Below are 17,066 nucleotides of genomic sequence, written 5' to 3' on the forward strand. Positions count from 1 at the left end.
ATAGTGGCTCATGCACTGATGGCTGTAAGGGCGTTGATGTTGGATGAGGCTTCGGTCGCTGCCTCATGATAAAATGGGCGACTTTGAGTATGAAGTAGTGGAAGTAGTCTCGACATGAATTCCCAACCACTTATACTATCGCAACCTTTCATGTGTCGATATTATGAAGCGAGGTGATGTGAAATGGCTTGGACATACTAGGGGTCTGGTGGCTGCATATGTCCGCTTCACAATGTTTCGTTTAACAGTGAAACTGCTAACTCTAACAGTCATCAAATAACAGCAGCTAATAAAGAGAGACCTTTATACTACCTTCATTTCCCTGCGTTCATATTTGATGCCCGCAACGTTTCACCATCGACTAAATAAATCTACAAGATCTACACAATGGCGACAGGAAGACTGGCCGCCGGGTTGAAATGTATTTGCTTAAATGTACCTTTCATTCCGAGGTACTTGCGACTCAAGTCTATCCCTATAGCCCCGTTCAGAAAAAAGCTGGCGACAAGAAGATCAAATCCCCCAACTCAACCAGAAAGCAGTAGAAAATTATCTAGATACATTGGCTTTCATATTTCATATTGACCACCAGATTTTTGACCGATGATATCGAGATTTGTTGTGTGGAGTGGCCAAAAGCTGAGCGAGTCAGTTATTTTGGTGTATGTACTGGAAAATTAAACGTACATGGCTCAGCTTAGTACTTGGTCGCTGTCAATTATCACAATTCCCATTGTAGAAATCACATTTGTACCAATAGCATAAATGAGTGTAAACATCGTAGATTATCAATTAACCTCCGGGCCGAACATAAAAGAACTGCCATCAGACATCAATCTTCCCTACATATCCAAAAACATGTTCGTAGCTAACATATAACAAACAAGCAGTCTATCCTCGCATGTTTCATATCACCCGAGCGTACATATCCAGCCATGGCCTCTCTTAAAGAGCCAGGTAAATTCAAGCCAAAATGCAACTGTGCTTCTGTTCCGTGTTGTTCCATCGTTGCTCCAGGCTCTGCGAAGAGTCGGGCGCTGCAAGCACCTATCCCAAGCATACATACATCAAAAAATAAAACATGATCCAGAGCCAAACAAATGCTTTCTCAAAACTCCCTTCAACGCCAAACTTTTTTCCAGGCGCAGTAAAAAAAACAAAAAACAGTCGCTATGCTTTCCGGATACGGTTCTTCCGCCATCTTTGGCGGAAACCGTAAGGAGTGAATTCTATAACCGATCGAAATCTCATAAGTCGTCATAAAGGAGTGTCTATCGGGTATCATAGTATGAAGGAATGTCGTTCCTCTGAGAGTGGGTATCATAAGGAGTGTGGAATATAACACGGCACTTCCAAATGCACGTGTTAGTCGAGTGGTAGGGAGTGTCAGCGTCGTTGACGCAGAGGTTCGGGTGTAGCGAGCGTTTAAGGAGTGTGATATACATGGCGCCTGCGTCGCTTTCGGAAAAAGCAAAACATCGAATTAAACCATAACAGTAACAACAGGTGAGGGTGAATCGAAGTCGGACTTGGTATCAGGTGGCTCGGCGTCGGGTATTGTCGTCATATTGGTGCATCACAGGGGGTCGTGCCAGAGGAGAAGGTGGGTGTGGGGCCGAGGACATGGACGAGGTATGGCGATGTCGTGGGAGCGGTGCGTTCGACGCGACGGGAGATTCGGGGAGAGGAAGCATGCCGAATTGCTCCGATTTGATATATGGAGATTGGGTGCTCGTCAGGGAAGCCATGTATAGACTCGGGTCCTCTGGAGGCGGGTATGTAGGTGTCGTGTTCATCCTGGGTGGTAACGGTCAATCCCCTAATGTTCTTTGTGTAAATTCAGCCAGTGGTCGTCTCGAGGAGCCTAGATCCACACAGCCTGGACAGGAGTAACGAACCCGACGCCATAGTTTTGAGGGGAGTCCTGAATTGATGAGGATGGCCCGCCTTGTAGAGTGTTCATGTCCCATGATCCATACTCCTCAGTATCGCTGTATGCGACAGAGCCCTCGAAAGTCGATGATGCTGGGCTGTAAGCCCCATTGTACGCCGGTGAGGGAACACTGAGGTACTGCTGGCTTGGATATGGCGACAAGACCAGGGGGCTCACTGCAGAAGGTGGTCCGGATGCGTTGAGCATAGGCATTTCCTCGGTGCTGTAGCTGAAAGCAGGGTTTCTGTACAGATACGAATCATGGGTGGGCACCTCCTCCTGGATAGTGAAATTGCGAGGATTGAACTGAGGAAAAGAGGGAGTTCTTTCGGGGTGCATCCATCCCATACGCGACCGAAACTGGCTGACTGTGTCGATAGGGAACTCCATTAGGGTCAAGGGAGTTTGCATCTCGCTTCCGACGCCAGAAACATTGATGGACATGAGTCGTCGAGCAATCTCTTCAACGGGAGAAATAGACAAACTGCCAAAATAGGCGGCGCCAATCTCTGGGAAGAGACGTTCCATAAGAAGAGCCACGGTATACAGATAAGCAATGATGACCAGCGAGTTAGGAGAGCCATGGTAGTTCTGCAGGTAACCCACGGGCATCCAGAAGAGCCATTTGCGGAGAGGCTGAAGACGCTCAAATTGCTGAGCAATGGAGAGCGTAGGGCTAATCTTGCGGGAGCCTCGGAGAAAGCCAATGAGATGCTGGATCTGTGTAGTATCTTCCTTGTGGTACTTGAGGTGTGCCTCGACTTTTTGAATCTGCTCGAGCGTTCGATGGTAGGCATCCAGATCCTCAGGGCGAGGCTGGCTTGGGCGATGATCCTTTCCGGGAGATGGCGGGGCAGTTGGGAACGTGCTACTCTCCGCGATGAAGTCTCCAAACTGGGACTCATGCTTCCAGGGGTCCATGGCATCGATCACCTATCTGCTGGTCAGTAGAATCCTACTGCTATACTCGGGTCAACTTACGGATGAAGTGCCTTGCATCAACTGGGTCCAGCTGCGCCTGATTATGTTGTTAATTCCCTTCACTAGATATTGAATCTGTAATTCTTACCAGTCAGTGGCCTGCCATGAAAGAACGAGGGAGGCAGCAAGGATAGCATCTGATGTCTCTCGAGAGAAAGACCCAATGGCTTCCTGGAGGCCCTTGAGGGCAATGCCGCGGTGCTCATACGCCATGCTGCCAACTAGAGGGCAGTCGGTGAGGAAAGCAATATGCATAGCAGAGAAAGCGAGCAGAGCGTGCATCACATACGGTGTTGTGGCACCAATTCGAAGAAGACTAGGTCGGAGTCAGTATATACCAATTTAAGGGTTATGTTATTTCGACGTACGTTGGAATATGGCGAGTCCAAAGGGTGAAATTGTTAGCATCGATGGTAGCGAGTTGGTAGTATAGCGTCGCAACATGGTAGATCAAACGGAGATCTTCAACAGAGTACAGGTGTGGCATTGGGGCAGGATATATTCCCAGGCTGGGGAGTGGGAAGATGCCTGTCGTTTGCCATTCAGCAATGGCGGCTTCAATTTGGGGTGTCCACATCAGGTCTGGCTTATCGGGAGTTGTAGAGCGCTCAGCATCAGGAACCTGCACATCGTTGTATGGGCATCGAATCTTGTGCTTGGTGCAATTTCGGCTTCATTTGTTAGCTTAGGAACAAGAAATCTTCTTCGAATCACAACTTACCACTGGGGGAAGTTTTCATCGCATCGGATATGACGGCGCTTGCTGTGAGTAATTTTTAGTGTTGTGCAAAGTCATCATAGATTGATGGGACATACCAGGTATCACAACCCTTGCGAGATTTGGTGTGGCTGCGGCGAGGGGGACCACCACCGGGACCAGCCATTTTGCAAAAGTCACAGAGGGATCTGTAAATTAGAACTGTTAAGTGAATAAGTACACGCACAGGTTTTGACGAGGCTCAAGTGACATACACGAAGTGATCCACCAAGACAAGCTTGTGGATTTATAGCGAGTGTTGGAGGGACAAGGGCAGCAAGTGATCTACCCAGTCAATCGGTTTCCAGGAACCGATCCAAGGAGTCCGTATTAGAGATAGTTCGCGAATGGGGCCTCGTAATAGACAACAATTCAGCGTAGAACGTCGAGAGGATGTACTCAGGTGCAAGTCGAGGATTCAAACTTATACACGGAGGGCTTCAACAATCTAATGCGACTGAGATGCTCGATGGACTCTACGGAGCAGGGATGATCAAGGCCAGATGAGTTGAAGAGATATCTAAAACCTTGGCCAGTGATGCTGCGTGGTGCGGTAGTTGTCTATATCCAAGTCTTCCAAACGGTTGGTAGCGATCGAATATGGCGGTTAATTGGTTTCCTCCTTTTGAAGAGGAGTTGTGATAGCTTTGGAAGCGACTGTGGGTATGAAGAAGTGAGGATATCAACTGATTGTAGAATCGGAAGCCAAGATGACCATGTAAATGCACTTGAGAAGCTTCGTTTCCAGTTGAACCGGTAGTCGATTATTGACAGATTGAGTTTGGGTCCGGAAGGTTTTGGTGTAAGCCTTGGTCTCTATCTGAGAATTGGTGTATGCACTTTGTGTTTGTTCCTGATTATATACAATGGGAAACGATTGAATACCCAGAGATATGAGTTGAGAAGCGTATCGTGAAGGAGGATCGTTGTTCCAGAACCAAAGCACCGTGAAATAAAAAGCGAGTGACAGGAGTCGACGAGGACTTCCTAAGAGAGTTGAGAGGGGTGAGGAGGGTGAGGAGGATAGCGAACGTGGTGTTGACTTGTAAAGACGAAGATGTTTGTTGTAGATGACCGAAAGGGAATCAAGAGGGGATCCAAGAAGGAGCTGGGGACGATGGCATTGTTAAATACAAGCGGACCTAATCCACAGGGCAGGCAGGTGCGGTGCGGGAGCAGCTCAGATGGGGGAGGGGAGGAGCAACCGGGGTGTAAGAGGTGAGGTGTGTGGGAGTGTAAGGTAAGGTAGGTGCTAGACAGGTAAGGTAAGAGTGGGATGGAAGGAACAGGTGGAAGGCTGTGTAAGGGTACCTATCGTGTTGTACTGTACTGTGAAATGCTTGCAATGGATGAAAAGACCAGTAAACTGTAAGAGTAAGGTGAGGTAAGAGCGTGCCATGTGCCATGATGCAGGTGCCAGCAACCTACCAGACAGCAGCGCCAGTGCCAGTTCACCACCAGTCCTAAATGCGTACAGCCCATGGGCACCCACCACCAGCCAGCCTTAGTCTCCCGATTGCCTACTGTGCTTGAGCCTAGTATAGCATAACATCAGAATCACCCACAACTACACTGCACTACACTACGGATACCCGACCTGCCATTCAGAAGCGCAGGAATGAGCCGAGGGAACGTCAAGACAAGCGGCGAGCTCGGCCTCAGACTAGGGGAATTGTGGGCTGTGGAGTGCGGGCCCCGGGACTACGGCAGCGGACAGCAATGGATGAGTCCCAATGAATCGGATGCTGCTTCTTGGCCGTGAACCCCGAGTACAGCTGTAACTCTGTGGTGTCCGCGCCGCCGCCTGCCTGATGGGCAACTGTGCGATGGTGCGGTGCTGGTGCTGGTCTGGTCTACCAAAAAAAACATAACCCAACCCAAGACGCTAGAGAAGGGGTGTGGTCCGGTGCCACAGCTTGGCCAGGGGGGGGGGGGCGTCCTGCAGCCTCATCAGTAATAGGGCCGCTCTTCAAAAGATCCCTGGGCTGGGCATCTGTCATAGTCAAAAAAAAACCATTCATCTGTTTGCGGGTTCTCTAGAGAAAGCGTCGGTCACAGACCATCAACCTTAGTAACACATCTCTTCCATGCCAGATCAGAGGGGCTCAAGGTACCGTAAGGATTGGTCAGGGAGCAGAGGTAACCTTCTAAGCGGGAGGACTGCGGAGTATGTAGGGATGCTGAAGCAGCACTTGGAGATGCTTAGGCTAGGCGTCGGTTCGGTAAAGGTATGACGGGTCCATGGTCCATACCTGAAGATAACATCGATCCATACCAGGTGCTTCTGTTGTGCTATTTTGGGGAGCAGGCGATTGGGGATGCTTCATTGGTGGCCGGGCGACCTTGCTGGCTTGTGCTCGTCCCATGGTTCTACACGACCGCCGAGATGGTACTGCAATGCAATGCTTCCCTTTCTTACATGGGCGGAATGTTCCTGAAATCATGAGGTTGAGTCTCGCCGACATGGTGGTGGCGGGTAGAAACCCAGTCCAGCCCAGCCCAGAATGGGCATATAATAGCAAAGAAGCAATAATAATAAATCACAAATAGAGCAACCGAATGCGAGTACCTGGTAAAGGAACAACAAGAGATAGTGGCGGACAGTGTCACCTACAGAATGGTGTACCGCAGCGCCCAGTTACCTAAATTTTTTGGCTCTCGACCTCTCAACAGGTGCCTATTATGTCATCCAGCTGCAGCAAACACCGGACACTCATCAGAATATTGTCGGGTGTCAAAAGACTGTGCGCTTTTATATCAGAAAACAAAATAAGCCGACCACATGGACTCTCGAGTTTATTCAGATACGGTCTAATAAGTTTTGTCACCCGGGGCTTTAGTCTTAAATCTTCTGTCATCCTCAGTCACAAAAATGGCGGCCGAGCTAGAGGGTGCAAGAAAACTCAGGACCTTGGCCATAGGTGACATAAAGGTTTAGGTAAGCCATCACAAGCTTAGGGTGCTTTTCTGCTGGGTTTATTTTGATGTTCTTTGTTAAGGTCAGAAGCTTTCTTGCTCCCTGAGGGCCGAGATGTGAGCAGAGGGCATGACGCACATGGCCCAGGGTCAAGGGGTCAGGGAGAGTTCCATTGTCTTAGATCGTTAAGACTAGTGTCCGTCCTCCGCTTTTCCGCGGTGTCCGGAAGAGAAGCTGGGACCTCTTGAAAGAGACAAAGGAAGAAGAAAGAAGTAAAAACGAGAGAAGACTTCTCCCGACGTATCGCCAAGGAATTCACAGGTAAGTGGTGACTAAACTGAAAGTCGAACGAGGGGAAGAGAGGGTGACAAAAACACTGAGTACATAGGTGACAAAGTAAAAATAACTTTCCATGTCCGTGCCCTGTGTAGCTTGTTTTCTCCCTTCAGGCCCAGGGGGAATTTTAGTCGTTGAAAGGTTCAACCACTGCCCGAGTTTCCCTACAGAGAGAGAGGCTGGCTTGCTCGGTGCACTGGACTGTTAGTTAACTACCTTACTAAACGGATATGAAAGTTAGGCTGGGCTGTCTGGACTGGGCTACGGTGCCCGTGGACCCCAGTCTACGGCTCAACTTGGCTCAAGTAGCGGATTTGGTTTCCATTCGCTCATGCTGTCCCAGACTCGAGCCGTTGATTGGCTCGTGCGTTTACGACAGGGCGAAACAACATTGGGGTTGGGATGGCGGGCGGGCTCTCAGGCGGTGGTAGACGAAGGACGGGGCGTCGGCATCATAGACCAGAGACGGACAAGCCGGGGCCGCCGGTAGTTGAAGCTTTGATATTAGGTCCCTGCGAGAACCGGGCCATCTCAAATCCAAATCCAGTCCAATTCCATCCGGCCCAAAACATCCAAAGCCCTGTTCATAGTAGGTAACGGCCAGGCTGGGGTCAAACAAATTGCCTTGCATTGCATTACAAGCGCCATCGCAGTGGCGACATGGCTCCAGAAACGGCACATTTTACGCTGAGGCTCGAGATCAGAATATGGAGAATATCTATAAAAAGTGACAGTCTAACCGGACACAGTATAGCTGTAGATGAGTAACACTGGAACGTTACTTACGGCCCACCGTAAGATAAACGCCGCACGAATGCTTTCACAGTGGCTTCGCTTCGTTATTCGTTTGTTCGTCTGTTTCCAAATCTTGGGCTCGTGTCGCCCTAGGTATCTCATCTTGCAGCTGAGACAGAGCCGCGGGCCGCTCCTACGAGTCGAGTATCTCGTCTCTGCGCCTTTTCGGAGCTGGAAAACATAAGACCATGACGTCGTTGGTCAGTGTTCTGCGTCCGATCATGTAGGTAAGGATCTCAATGTTGCGGTAGTAGTAGCAGTAGCAGTAGTAGTAGCAATTGTAGGCGCAGTCAATCTAGCTAGGCCTATCTTGACGCCGTCTTACACAACTCTCCGTCAGCATCTCTCATGCGCGCTGTTTTTGTCACCCAAGCACATTCTTCTATCATTCCGTACATGTGTACTTTGTAGCAGACGAGCTGGAAAGTTACGGTATGACATGTTGCTGATAGACATGATCCTCCCGCTCCCAACGCTCCTGTGCGGGATTACTTCGGGTATGCTGTAGATCGTGTCTTGTCCAGGGTGTCGGCGTATTCGGGCTTCGTCCTCTGGTGTAACGCTCAACCACAGACTTGGGCCTTTCACAGGCTGTCGAGAAACGTATTGCAAATTCTTGGTAGAGTTTCGCGCCGCAAGGATAACGACCAAAGATTTAGCTCAAGATACCGAGTGCGACCTGGGCTTTGTATAACTGGAGAAAACAATCTTTCCTGACCGCACAATGAAGCTATTTCTAGCCATGGTATCAATGCTCTGAAACTTCTTTCACAGTAGCAGATCCACAAACGGCAATTCGGGGTAGTATGTTGCCCGATTATATGACGGGTTTACTTCTCTCGAGCATGGCCCTATTACCACGACCAGCCGTTCTAGCCCCAACTTTCATTCATCGCCTGGTCCCTGTTTTGTCAAGGAAGTATTTCTCCGGCTCTGTGGGCAGCGTAGCATCCGCTTCCTGGCCAAGTGGTGCTTTTGTAGTTCAAGTTCGGGACTTGACGATAGTTTGAGAACGACATTTTTTTTAGCATCGGCCCCTTGTCCGTCAACCTCTCGACTATGCCACGACCCCTGCGCGGGACAAGGGCAGGGCAAATAGGAAGATTGGAGGGAGAAGATGACTGATGACATGATGCCTGGGCGTTTTCCAAAAGCAGAGTACCGTAGTAACCACGTTTTAAGTCATCTATTGCGTGCGAATCAGAAGCGATTCACGGTTGCATAGACATCTGACAAGCTAAGTGCACGAATAGGAAATGAGAACCAACCTTGTAAGGCTAGTAGCTTGCCCTTCTTGACTTTTGTGAAAGGAAAAGTCTGGAATTCACCATGATGGAACCCAAACTTCAGATGACAGAAAGTCAAACCTGACCGAACATGAAATGAGGAGTGCCAAAACCCAAGAGTATTATCCACTTGGTAAATAACCAGACCATCCCTCAGGTATTTAGTACCAAGGTTGTGAGACTTGTCTCAGGGACTCCAGCGGAACCTCTACTGATGATAGACAGATAAAATGGATAGAATATGACAAGCAAAAACTGCCTAATCGGGGAACGTCCCGCGTGGTCTGCAATGCTATAAGGACAGTGACATATCGAAGGTTGGCGAGGATGAACTCCCTGCCAAAATAGAGCACCAAGATGCTGGGAACTTAGCGTGGGTAAGAACTTTGGCCGAAGAACTGTCAGGTGCATGGTTCAAGGGGTTGGGATTCAAAGTAACCTCCCAAGAATCGGTCGTTATTCCCCTTGTTGGCAATTCCCTGCAAAGGGTCCACTCGTGCTTCAGATTGATTAACGCTAACCCTATCTAAAGTGCAAAATAAAGAGTTTGCGGCAGTGTTTCAAAGGGCAACCAACGACTTGTATGGACTCCGTATGGTCGACCATCAACATGTGCCTCGGTACTCATGACGGGTCGAAAAAAGTATAACAGTCTCACCCACGGTCAGTCACAAGAGACTTTCTCACCGTCTGACTGAGAAGTGGTTGATTTGACGACCAACCTTGGATGTCTCTTTCATGCAGCGGTCATGTCATCTAGTTGCTTGTCATTGGCATCCCTGGTCTTGAGTATGGTCAACAACTCATCAATGCATGACTTGCATGTGTCTATCTAGCTGAAAAGGACTTTTCAAGTCCTTTGGCTTGCAGTTGAGTGTTACACGAGTTAGCGGCTGCAGATCATATTGAGTTTCGTGCGGGCGCCTCACCATGAGTTGTTTATGAGACAAAAGGCTGTGGCTTTAAGTACTTGATAAGGAAAGGTCAAATGGAGACCATATCTGTTCGGTAGTTTTTAGACCGGCCTCGGCCAAGGGGCTTCTAGAAGCAATCGACGTCTAGCCTGGTAACCCACTCCAGAGTTGCAGTGTACTGCGGAATGGCACCGCGGAAGAATTCGAATGAGACATTGAACAGAGGCAATGTCTCGCAGTCACAGTCGCAGTCACAAAACATGTTAGATATCCAGTCCGCAGCAGATAATCTACGCCATTTATGCTTTGGATCTGACCAAGAGCCATTTTAGATTTGAGGCCTTTAAGTTCATGTGCATAGAGGGGGCCTACCGGTCAGCTCATCAGGCAGTGCGTGGGCTGGTGGGGAGAAATAGGTAGGTGTATGCGATTTGCATGAGATTGTACCACTTATTAGAAACATTCACACTTACATTCACCAAAAAGCAGGTACCTAAGACCATTGGCATTGGATGTCCAACAAGTACAATTACGGCAATTGCTTGTACTATGACAACCTACCTAATCAATCCAGGCACCTTCCACGGCTCTGGCGATAGATAAAAAAAGCGAAAAGAAGGGGTACCAATCTTCAGGATGCCTCGGGGAGGTTGCTTGTTGCCCACCACCTTCCCCTCTTCTCTTGAAGCAGTGTCGTCGCATCATCATCACCAACAAAAACATGCATCATTTCGCTTTTCTTCCAGCCACTTAGCTCACCCCTCTTTCACCCTTCCAAGAAAGTTCATGAGCACATCAGATCAGCGCATCAGATCATCAGGGGAGCAGCTCTTCGACATCAATCAAAACAGACAAGACTCCGAGACTTTGTCCCAAATCGAGCATGGCCCAAAACAAAGCATCGTAGAACAGCTTGCGGAATATTACACTCACGGCAATAAAATGATCGACAGGTCCTGGCACCAACTTTCAAGCCACGCCACGATTGGCTTCGTCTGACATTGCTACCTCCCGAAGTCGCACATACCTCACGTTCGGGCTCAGCTTCAGTCCAAAGCAAAGCAAGCAAGAACCCTGAGCAGCATTTGCTCCGCTCTTGGTCCTCTGTTACCAGGCCGCGGTTGTGTACAGAAATCCGAATATTGTTTGTCAATGGTCTAGGAAGTTCCGCCAAGCTACTACATATCTTGTTCTAAGAGCAAACCACACCACTCCCACTCCCCCACCTGAAATCGGGGAACTCAAGCCCCGCCCCGAGCGGTGGAACAAGTTGAAAACTATGTATAATCATTCTCTGGACAGAGTATAGTTACCTTTCCTTGACGAGGCTGAGGGTCACTCTACCCGTAAGCATCTTTCTTGATCGGACACCGGTTCTAGCTGATTGTCAGCTCCCTTCTTCTTCAAGTCCTGGTCCTCCGCCATTAGGTTCCACAGCTGAAACAGAGGCCTTGACTGACTTCGGCCGATGAATTGCAAATCTGTCAGCCAGTCCCCATCTCGGCCGAAAGTCTTACAAGCGCAATCCACCATTGGCTGCGCAATTCAACCAGACGACAGTTTCAATGGCGACTTGAAATAAAACCACTAGTTTTCATCCGTGGCTGTCCCCAGATTTTAGGGCTAGCAGAGCGCTATGAGGTCATGGACCGAGTGATTTATCCTTCACTCCGTCTTAGGGATATCCCCTCTTCCACAACTACCCTGTCGTTCCGATGACTTTCTTGCCCTGGTGGCGGGGTTCAGTGTGGCCTTTTGATAATAGCGTCCGCGGAACAACATGCTAAGCCGCATATCATCTCCCGAGATGGAGGATCTAGTATAAGTGCTGGTTGGCCCTGCTACCTAACATGCCGCAGGTGTGATAAAATTGGGAGCACGGAACTCGTTTCTTGTGAGTCCCTCATTCTGCATCAGCTTTGTGTTTTCAGTATAGGTACCATATGTTGTTGGGGGTCATAACTAAATGTTTTGAGGTAGGCAATCTACTGTAGCTCCACAGACTAAAGAGGTCAGGGTGTGCCAGGGTCCCCTGTCCCCTGGTCAGATCTCGCTCAACAATGAAGGTCGTTGGAGCTTCTGTTTGGCTAAAAACACAAACCTCGTGTCCCGAAATGGGATTTCCCCTGGGAAACTCGACCCATGAATGACAGGGCATTTCGAAAAGTCCATCAAGCATTGACTAAACCGCTTTCCGCTCCAAAGTCCAAACCATTAAACTAGCCTCATTATTAATTACCATACTATGTCTGCAATGGTCGCTCTTGGACATGTTCACGACAAGTAGGGATCAACAACTTCATGGCGCGCCCTGGTCTTGGCTGTTGCTCCAGTCCTTCACAGGCTATCCCCTGTCACTCAAGACTCAAGATCATCATAGGCGTATGCCTCTCATCTTCCTCTGGCCGCGATGTCATTACCGAATCTGGTCTGGTTGAAGTTTGAAGGGAGGTTGGTCGCTTCTTGAAATAGATCAGGTCTGACTCGACAAGAAAGATAGGTACGCGCTGTTTTGTGCCATTCCAGCTGCAGGTTTCAGATCTGTCACCAAGTGTCCGCCGTGGAACGAAGAATGCCACTTGTGTTCACCATTTCAGTTGATTGGGGGTGAGATAGGCGAACAAGGATTCTCAAGCAATCACAACTGATACACCACAACTTTTTTCATTAGCGCACGGAATGACCTCATATCCCATTATAGCAAGCTGCAGTGCGATTTGGGAAGACCGATGCGAAATTGATAAGTGTCTCAAACATTCCAGCTAAGGCTGCACTATGAGAAATAGACAGCGAAAGCGGTGAGGTGCTCACCGTGGAGAGCTTGGTGTTCCTGAAAGCTGAACCTTTGTGCATCGCACCGCCCTTTTAGCCTCTTTGAAAAGGCGCTAATGAAGCATGTTCCGTATAGCTGGGAGGCACGGAAGATCGAGATGCATGCAGACCGACGATCCCTTTGGGATCCACGCCCTACCTAGTATCAGTACAGAGGCAAGAGGGAATATCCATATTAGCTGTTATCACTTCACGATTTCACCTCGAATACCGTCGATAGCCTCAGACACAAGATCCATCTAAGTATTCCAAAACCAAGGTCTGTTGCCTCGGCTCACAGCCCGCTCAAGGAAATTCGTACCATCACGACCCTGTCGGAGCCGCGGCACTCGATTTACCTCAACGGGACAAATACTGGGTCAATGCCAACAGTCCCCACACGGATCCGCAGGTCTGCGAGAATGTGACAGCTTCGGGCGTTCAGACTTGATCATCATCTCAGAGTGAGCTACAATGGGCTCAGACATCTCACCCCATTGCCGATACTCCCCTGACCAGAGTTAGAGATTGGTCTTTGCTACGAGCCAAAGAAGATCTTATCCTCGACAGCTACTCCGTAGTTCATTTACAAGTCCACTGCCTTTTCGGTACAGCAGCCATGTCTGAAGCATGCTTCTGATTTGTTGAGACATGGCTACAAGGTTCGTGCCGCAAGATATACCGCACGATAATAATAGAATGTCGTTCCCGGCCCTGTCCTATGGAGAGGAGCGGCCGTTGGCAACCGCAGTGTTTTGATGTCAAACCCACTCGTCTATCTCATACTCCCAAGAACTGAAATCTATTCTGATGTCTATGTTTTGTTTCGAGCTACCACTTCCAACAACTGGTTGGCATATTCTCAGCTCTTGCTTCGATGATGATGATAGGGGGCGCACACCCGAGACATGCTCATCAGTCTCGCAATCACCACAGCCTGTCTACAAATAACCCGGTGCTTTGAGCGGCGGTTTGGGTTGACCGCATTTTGAGCCTGTAACACATTGACTCTGGTATCACAGTCTGAAGTCTCCGGTGTGATACGCGGGAACTCGGATTCGTAGCATCGAGTTTGTATACTCCAGATCCGATTGCGCGTTCAGTATAGTCAGACGAGACGATCACTGAAAGCCGATGCTGTTGAGGCCCTCTCGGGCAGTGAGTATCGCAGATCAACATCACTTCTTAGGTTGTCCCATGACCTACCCCATTGAGGCTACGTCCTAGCCTGACCTGTTAACTTGAGAATGATACCACAAGGTGGGCTATGAGACAAGGGCGTGTGCCATTTTCACAATTGCCAGTGTATGACACAACTACAGAGTACTCATGACAGAGAAGTTGACCCAAAGTCACGACTTCTGGCTCCCGATGATCTGATGCCCCGTCCAAGTTGAATGACCAAAACTTTAGACTGCCGATCACAGCTTGAAGTCGGAAAAGACCGGCCCTATACGGAGTATTGAAAAGGAGAAATTATAGACAACAAACTGTTTGTTTTGTATCAGATTGTATCCGTATAGTGATGAACATCAACGGTGCACGATAGTTGAAGGCTATCTATGGGGTAGCTCACTTGCGCGCCAATAGACGAAAAGGACGAAGTTAAAAGAGGCTGATCCCTTGAGCAAGCTAGGTATGCGAATCTTGTGTAGGGGCGCCGGCAAACCCGCGCCGCGGGATCAAAGCCGTGAAGAAGATGCAACGCTTGTGGCAGAATATGGACGCAGGGTCAAGCAAGAATGACATATATGGCTGGGCCTCAGCCCTCAGGGTCTTTTGACGGCTGACAGTAACGTATCATTTGGAGATCTCATTGCTGACTCGGTTACTGAGGCCATCATATCAGGGCGAAGATAGTGGTGCGGGCTTGAGAGCACATGGCACACGACAGCGCCTGACCAGGAGGTTCCGATGAGAAATGTTTTATTCCAGTCCTTCAATCTCTGCCACTGGCAAGGGGCCAAACCCAAGGCCATGGGCCAAGTTTCATCGGCGGCGACTGATTGCGCGAATGTTACTGTTGTAGCCAGAAACCCATTCGGGCGCTGGAGATGGCCCACAGCAGCTTAGGCTTGGGCTTGGGCTTGGGCTTGGGCTGCGGGCTCTTCTCAAAAGCCCGGACCATGGAGAGCATGTCACCAACAGCCTCGCAAGGTCCTTTTTCTTGTTTCCCACGAGTCGGTTTTTGCCTGTTGGTGACCCAGCCACTCGAATGTTGAAGTGACGAAGTCCAAAATGCATGTATTTGTTGTTCTAGACCAGGCCATGGCTCACAGCGTCGGACAGGGTTGCCGAATAGGCTAGGGAATAAACCGACAGGGTTCTTTGGTCAAAAAGGGCGTCAGAATGGGGAAAATGGATCCCCGGGGCGGACCATGCCATGCATGAGACAGGGGTAGTAGTGCGAGGCTGAGCTATTAATGGCGACACGGGCAGGGGACTATGACATGGTGTCGACAGCTTTTCCAATCAAGGCCGACGCATCTAGTGCCAAAGCTTAAAGGGCACAGCACAACAGCAGCACCAGACCCTGACCCTCTCTCTGGTGGTGGTTTCACTGGTGTGAGCTGCCCTCTCATTTACTCTCCTGTTATGGCTTGGTTCGGCTTGGCTTGGAGAGAAGCCGTACAATACATACGTACGCGCAGTTATGGCAGGCCTGGCCATAGTAGACCAGACTTGAGTCGTCTTGTACGCCCCTGTCTGATGGCTTACCTATTATGGCATATTTGTCTTCTGACACGCCAGTTTTCAGGAATGACGTTGAGCTAGACTTAGATCTCTGGCTCTGATTATTGGATATCGCGAGCCTCACAAGGACCTTGGCCTTAACCGTGGACCATGCATGCAGGGTGCGGTGAGCCTGCTCCGGTTGCCGAGCACATTGTCTCCATTGCCCATTCCATATCAGTACGACGATATCACTGGACGGAATCATACGGATAGTTCCCGAAGCCAGCGGTGACGGCTATATTCTGTGTCCAGACGGGTCGGTGCATCTCTGCTACACTACTACAGAAGCTTGCCAGAAGAAAGCAAGCCACCAGGATAAATTTAGCTTCTACATGTCTAAGTCGAGGCAATAGACCAAACACCTGTTCTTGACCAAGAGACTTTGCTCTCCCTGCCTGCAATGGCCTGCATCTCCTTGCACCTCCCTGCGGCCACGAATCGAAAAGGGGATGGCATGCAGGGTGGCTTATCGAGAGTGTATGTCACGATGCACGGAGCTTTCTGGAAGCAGCCATTAATATCCAGCCTTACGAGTCTTGTGACGATGAGACCCGCGTGGTGACTTCACCGTTAGTGTTTCTATGCCTCCTCCTGTCGCTGACTATCATCATTCAAAGTTTCCCCGGCGTGTAGTCGTCTCTCACGAGCATCTCACCAATCTCAGATCGATGGTGTTTATGCACGCTACACGAGTCATGGCTAGAGTTCGATTGACACACAAATTGGTTCATTGTAAGGTTGCTTCCACTCAACAGATCATGTTTCCAAGTTCATGACTATCTAGCTTCAGTCTAATTATCCTCGGTACACAGTTGGTCTCTTCTGACTGGTGCAGCCGAGTTTGGGCCATTCGTCTCCGCTATTGAGCTTCAATTTCCCCAGCGTATTCGCAGCGTCTGTATCCTTGCCTGGTTGGGTAAGTATTTCGTCTATACAGAGAGTATTACATATCTTGAGACTATTGATAGACTGGCAGACTAAAAGATCGTCCAAGCTGTTCGGCTCTTAGTACCGACTCGCGTAGCTAGCGAGTTCCCGGGTTAGGTTTGGGAATGTCAAAGCACCTCTCCCAACACCTTTTTAATCGAATCAAGTCTTGCAAGAGCTGGTCTCCAGAAACTCTAAGCCTGAAAGCGGAAACTAGAACAGGGGCGATCTTCCGTGTGTTCCTAGTGTTGCATACTCCGTACATACATACGTGCGAAACCCCGGCAGTCAAATGCCTCCTCACGATAACTTCGGGGTTTCAAGGGATGATCATTGCTAAGTGGCTACGCGAGTCAAAGGGCATTGGGCATTGTATTGTGGCATTGATGGAGACTCCGCGGCCTTGGCAAATTGTGAGTGTCCAACTTGTCACTGCTGGTTACACCAATACCATCACGGCGTAGACAGACGCTGAAGGCCAATGTTAGAGCCCGGCCCATTCATTAACGAGAGCTATATTGTATATTGCTCTTTTGTAATTTGCTCTACTAGAGGCGAAATGTTGCTGTTTGCGTAGCCTTAGCTGCACATGAGGCTACGGAGCCAGTGCTTGGTCTTTGCTGCCCACGGCCTCGACAGGCGGTTCTCACGATTCATCAATCAACGTAAGACG

The 17,066-nt window shown here is 49.4% G+C and overlaps 1 protein-coding gene across 1 annotated transcript; it reads right to left on the bottom strand.

Moving 5' to 3' along the window:
• Positions 1–1,864: 1,864 nt before the first annotated feature.
• Positions 1,865–3,798, bottom strand: FMAN_11344 (putative UPC2 Regulatory protein involved in control of sterol uptake; the record flags this gene model as incomplete). Its single annotated transcript, XM_041834145.1, has 6 exons — positions 1,865–2,866; positions 2,915–2,951; positions 3,003–3,230; positions 3,283–3,585; positions 3,636–3,677; positions 3,731–3,798. The coding sequence occupies 6 exons, from the start codon at positions 3,796–3,798 to the stop codon at positions 1,865–1,867; spliced, it is 1,680 nt and encodes a 559-aa protein (XP_041684438.1).
• Between the last annotated feature and the right edge of the window lie 13,268 nt (positions 3,799–17,066).

The sequence above is a fragment of the Fusarium mangiferae genome (genome assembly GCF_900044065.1).
Source record: "Fusarium mangiferae strain MRC7560 genome assembly, contig: FMAN_scaffold008, whole genome shotgun sequence".
In the NCBI taxonomy this organism is placed as follows: Eukaryota; Fungi; Ascomycota; class Sordariomycetes; order Hypocreales; family Nectriaceae; genus Fusarium; species Fusarium mangiferae.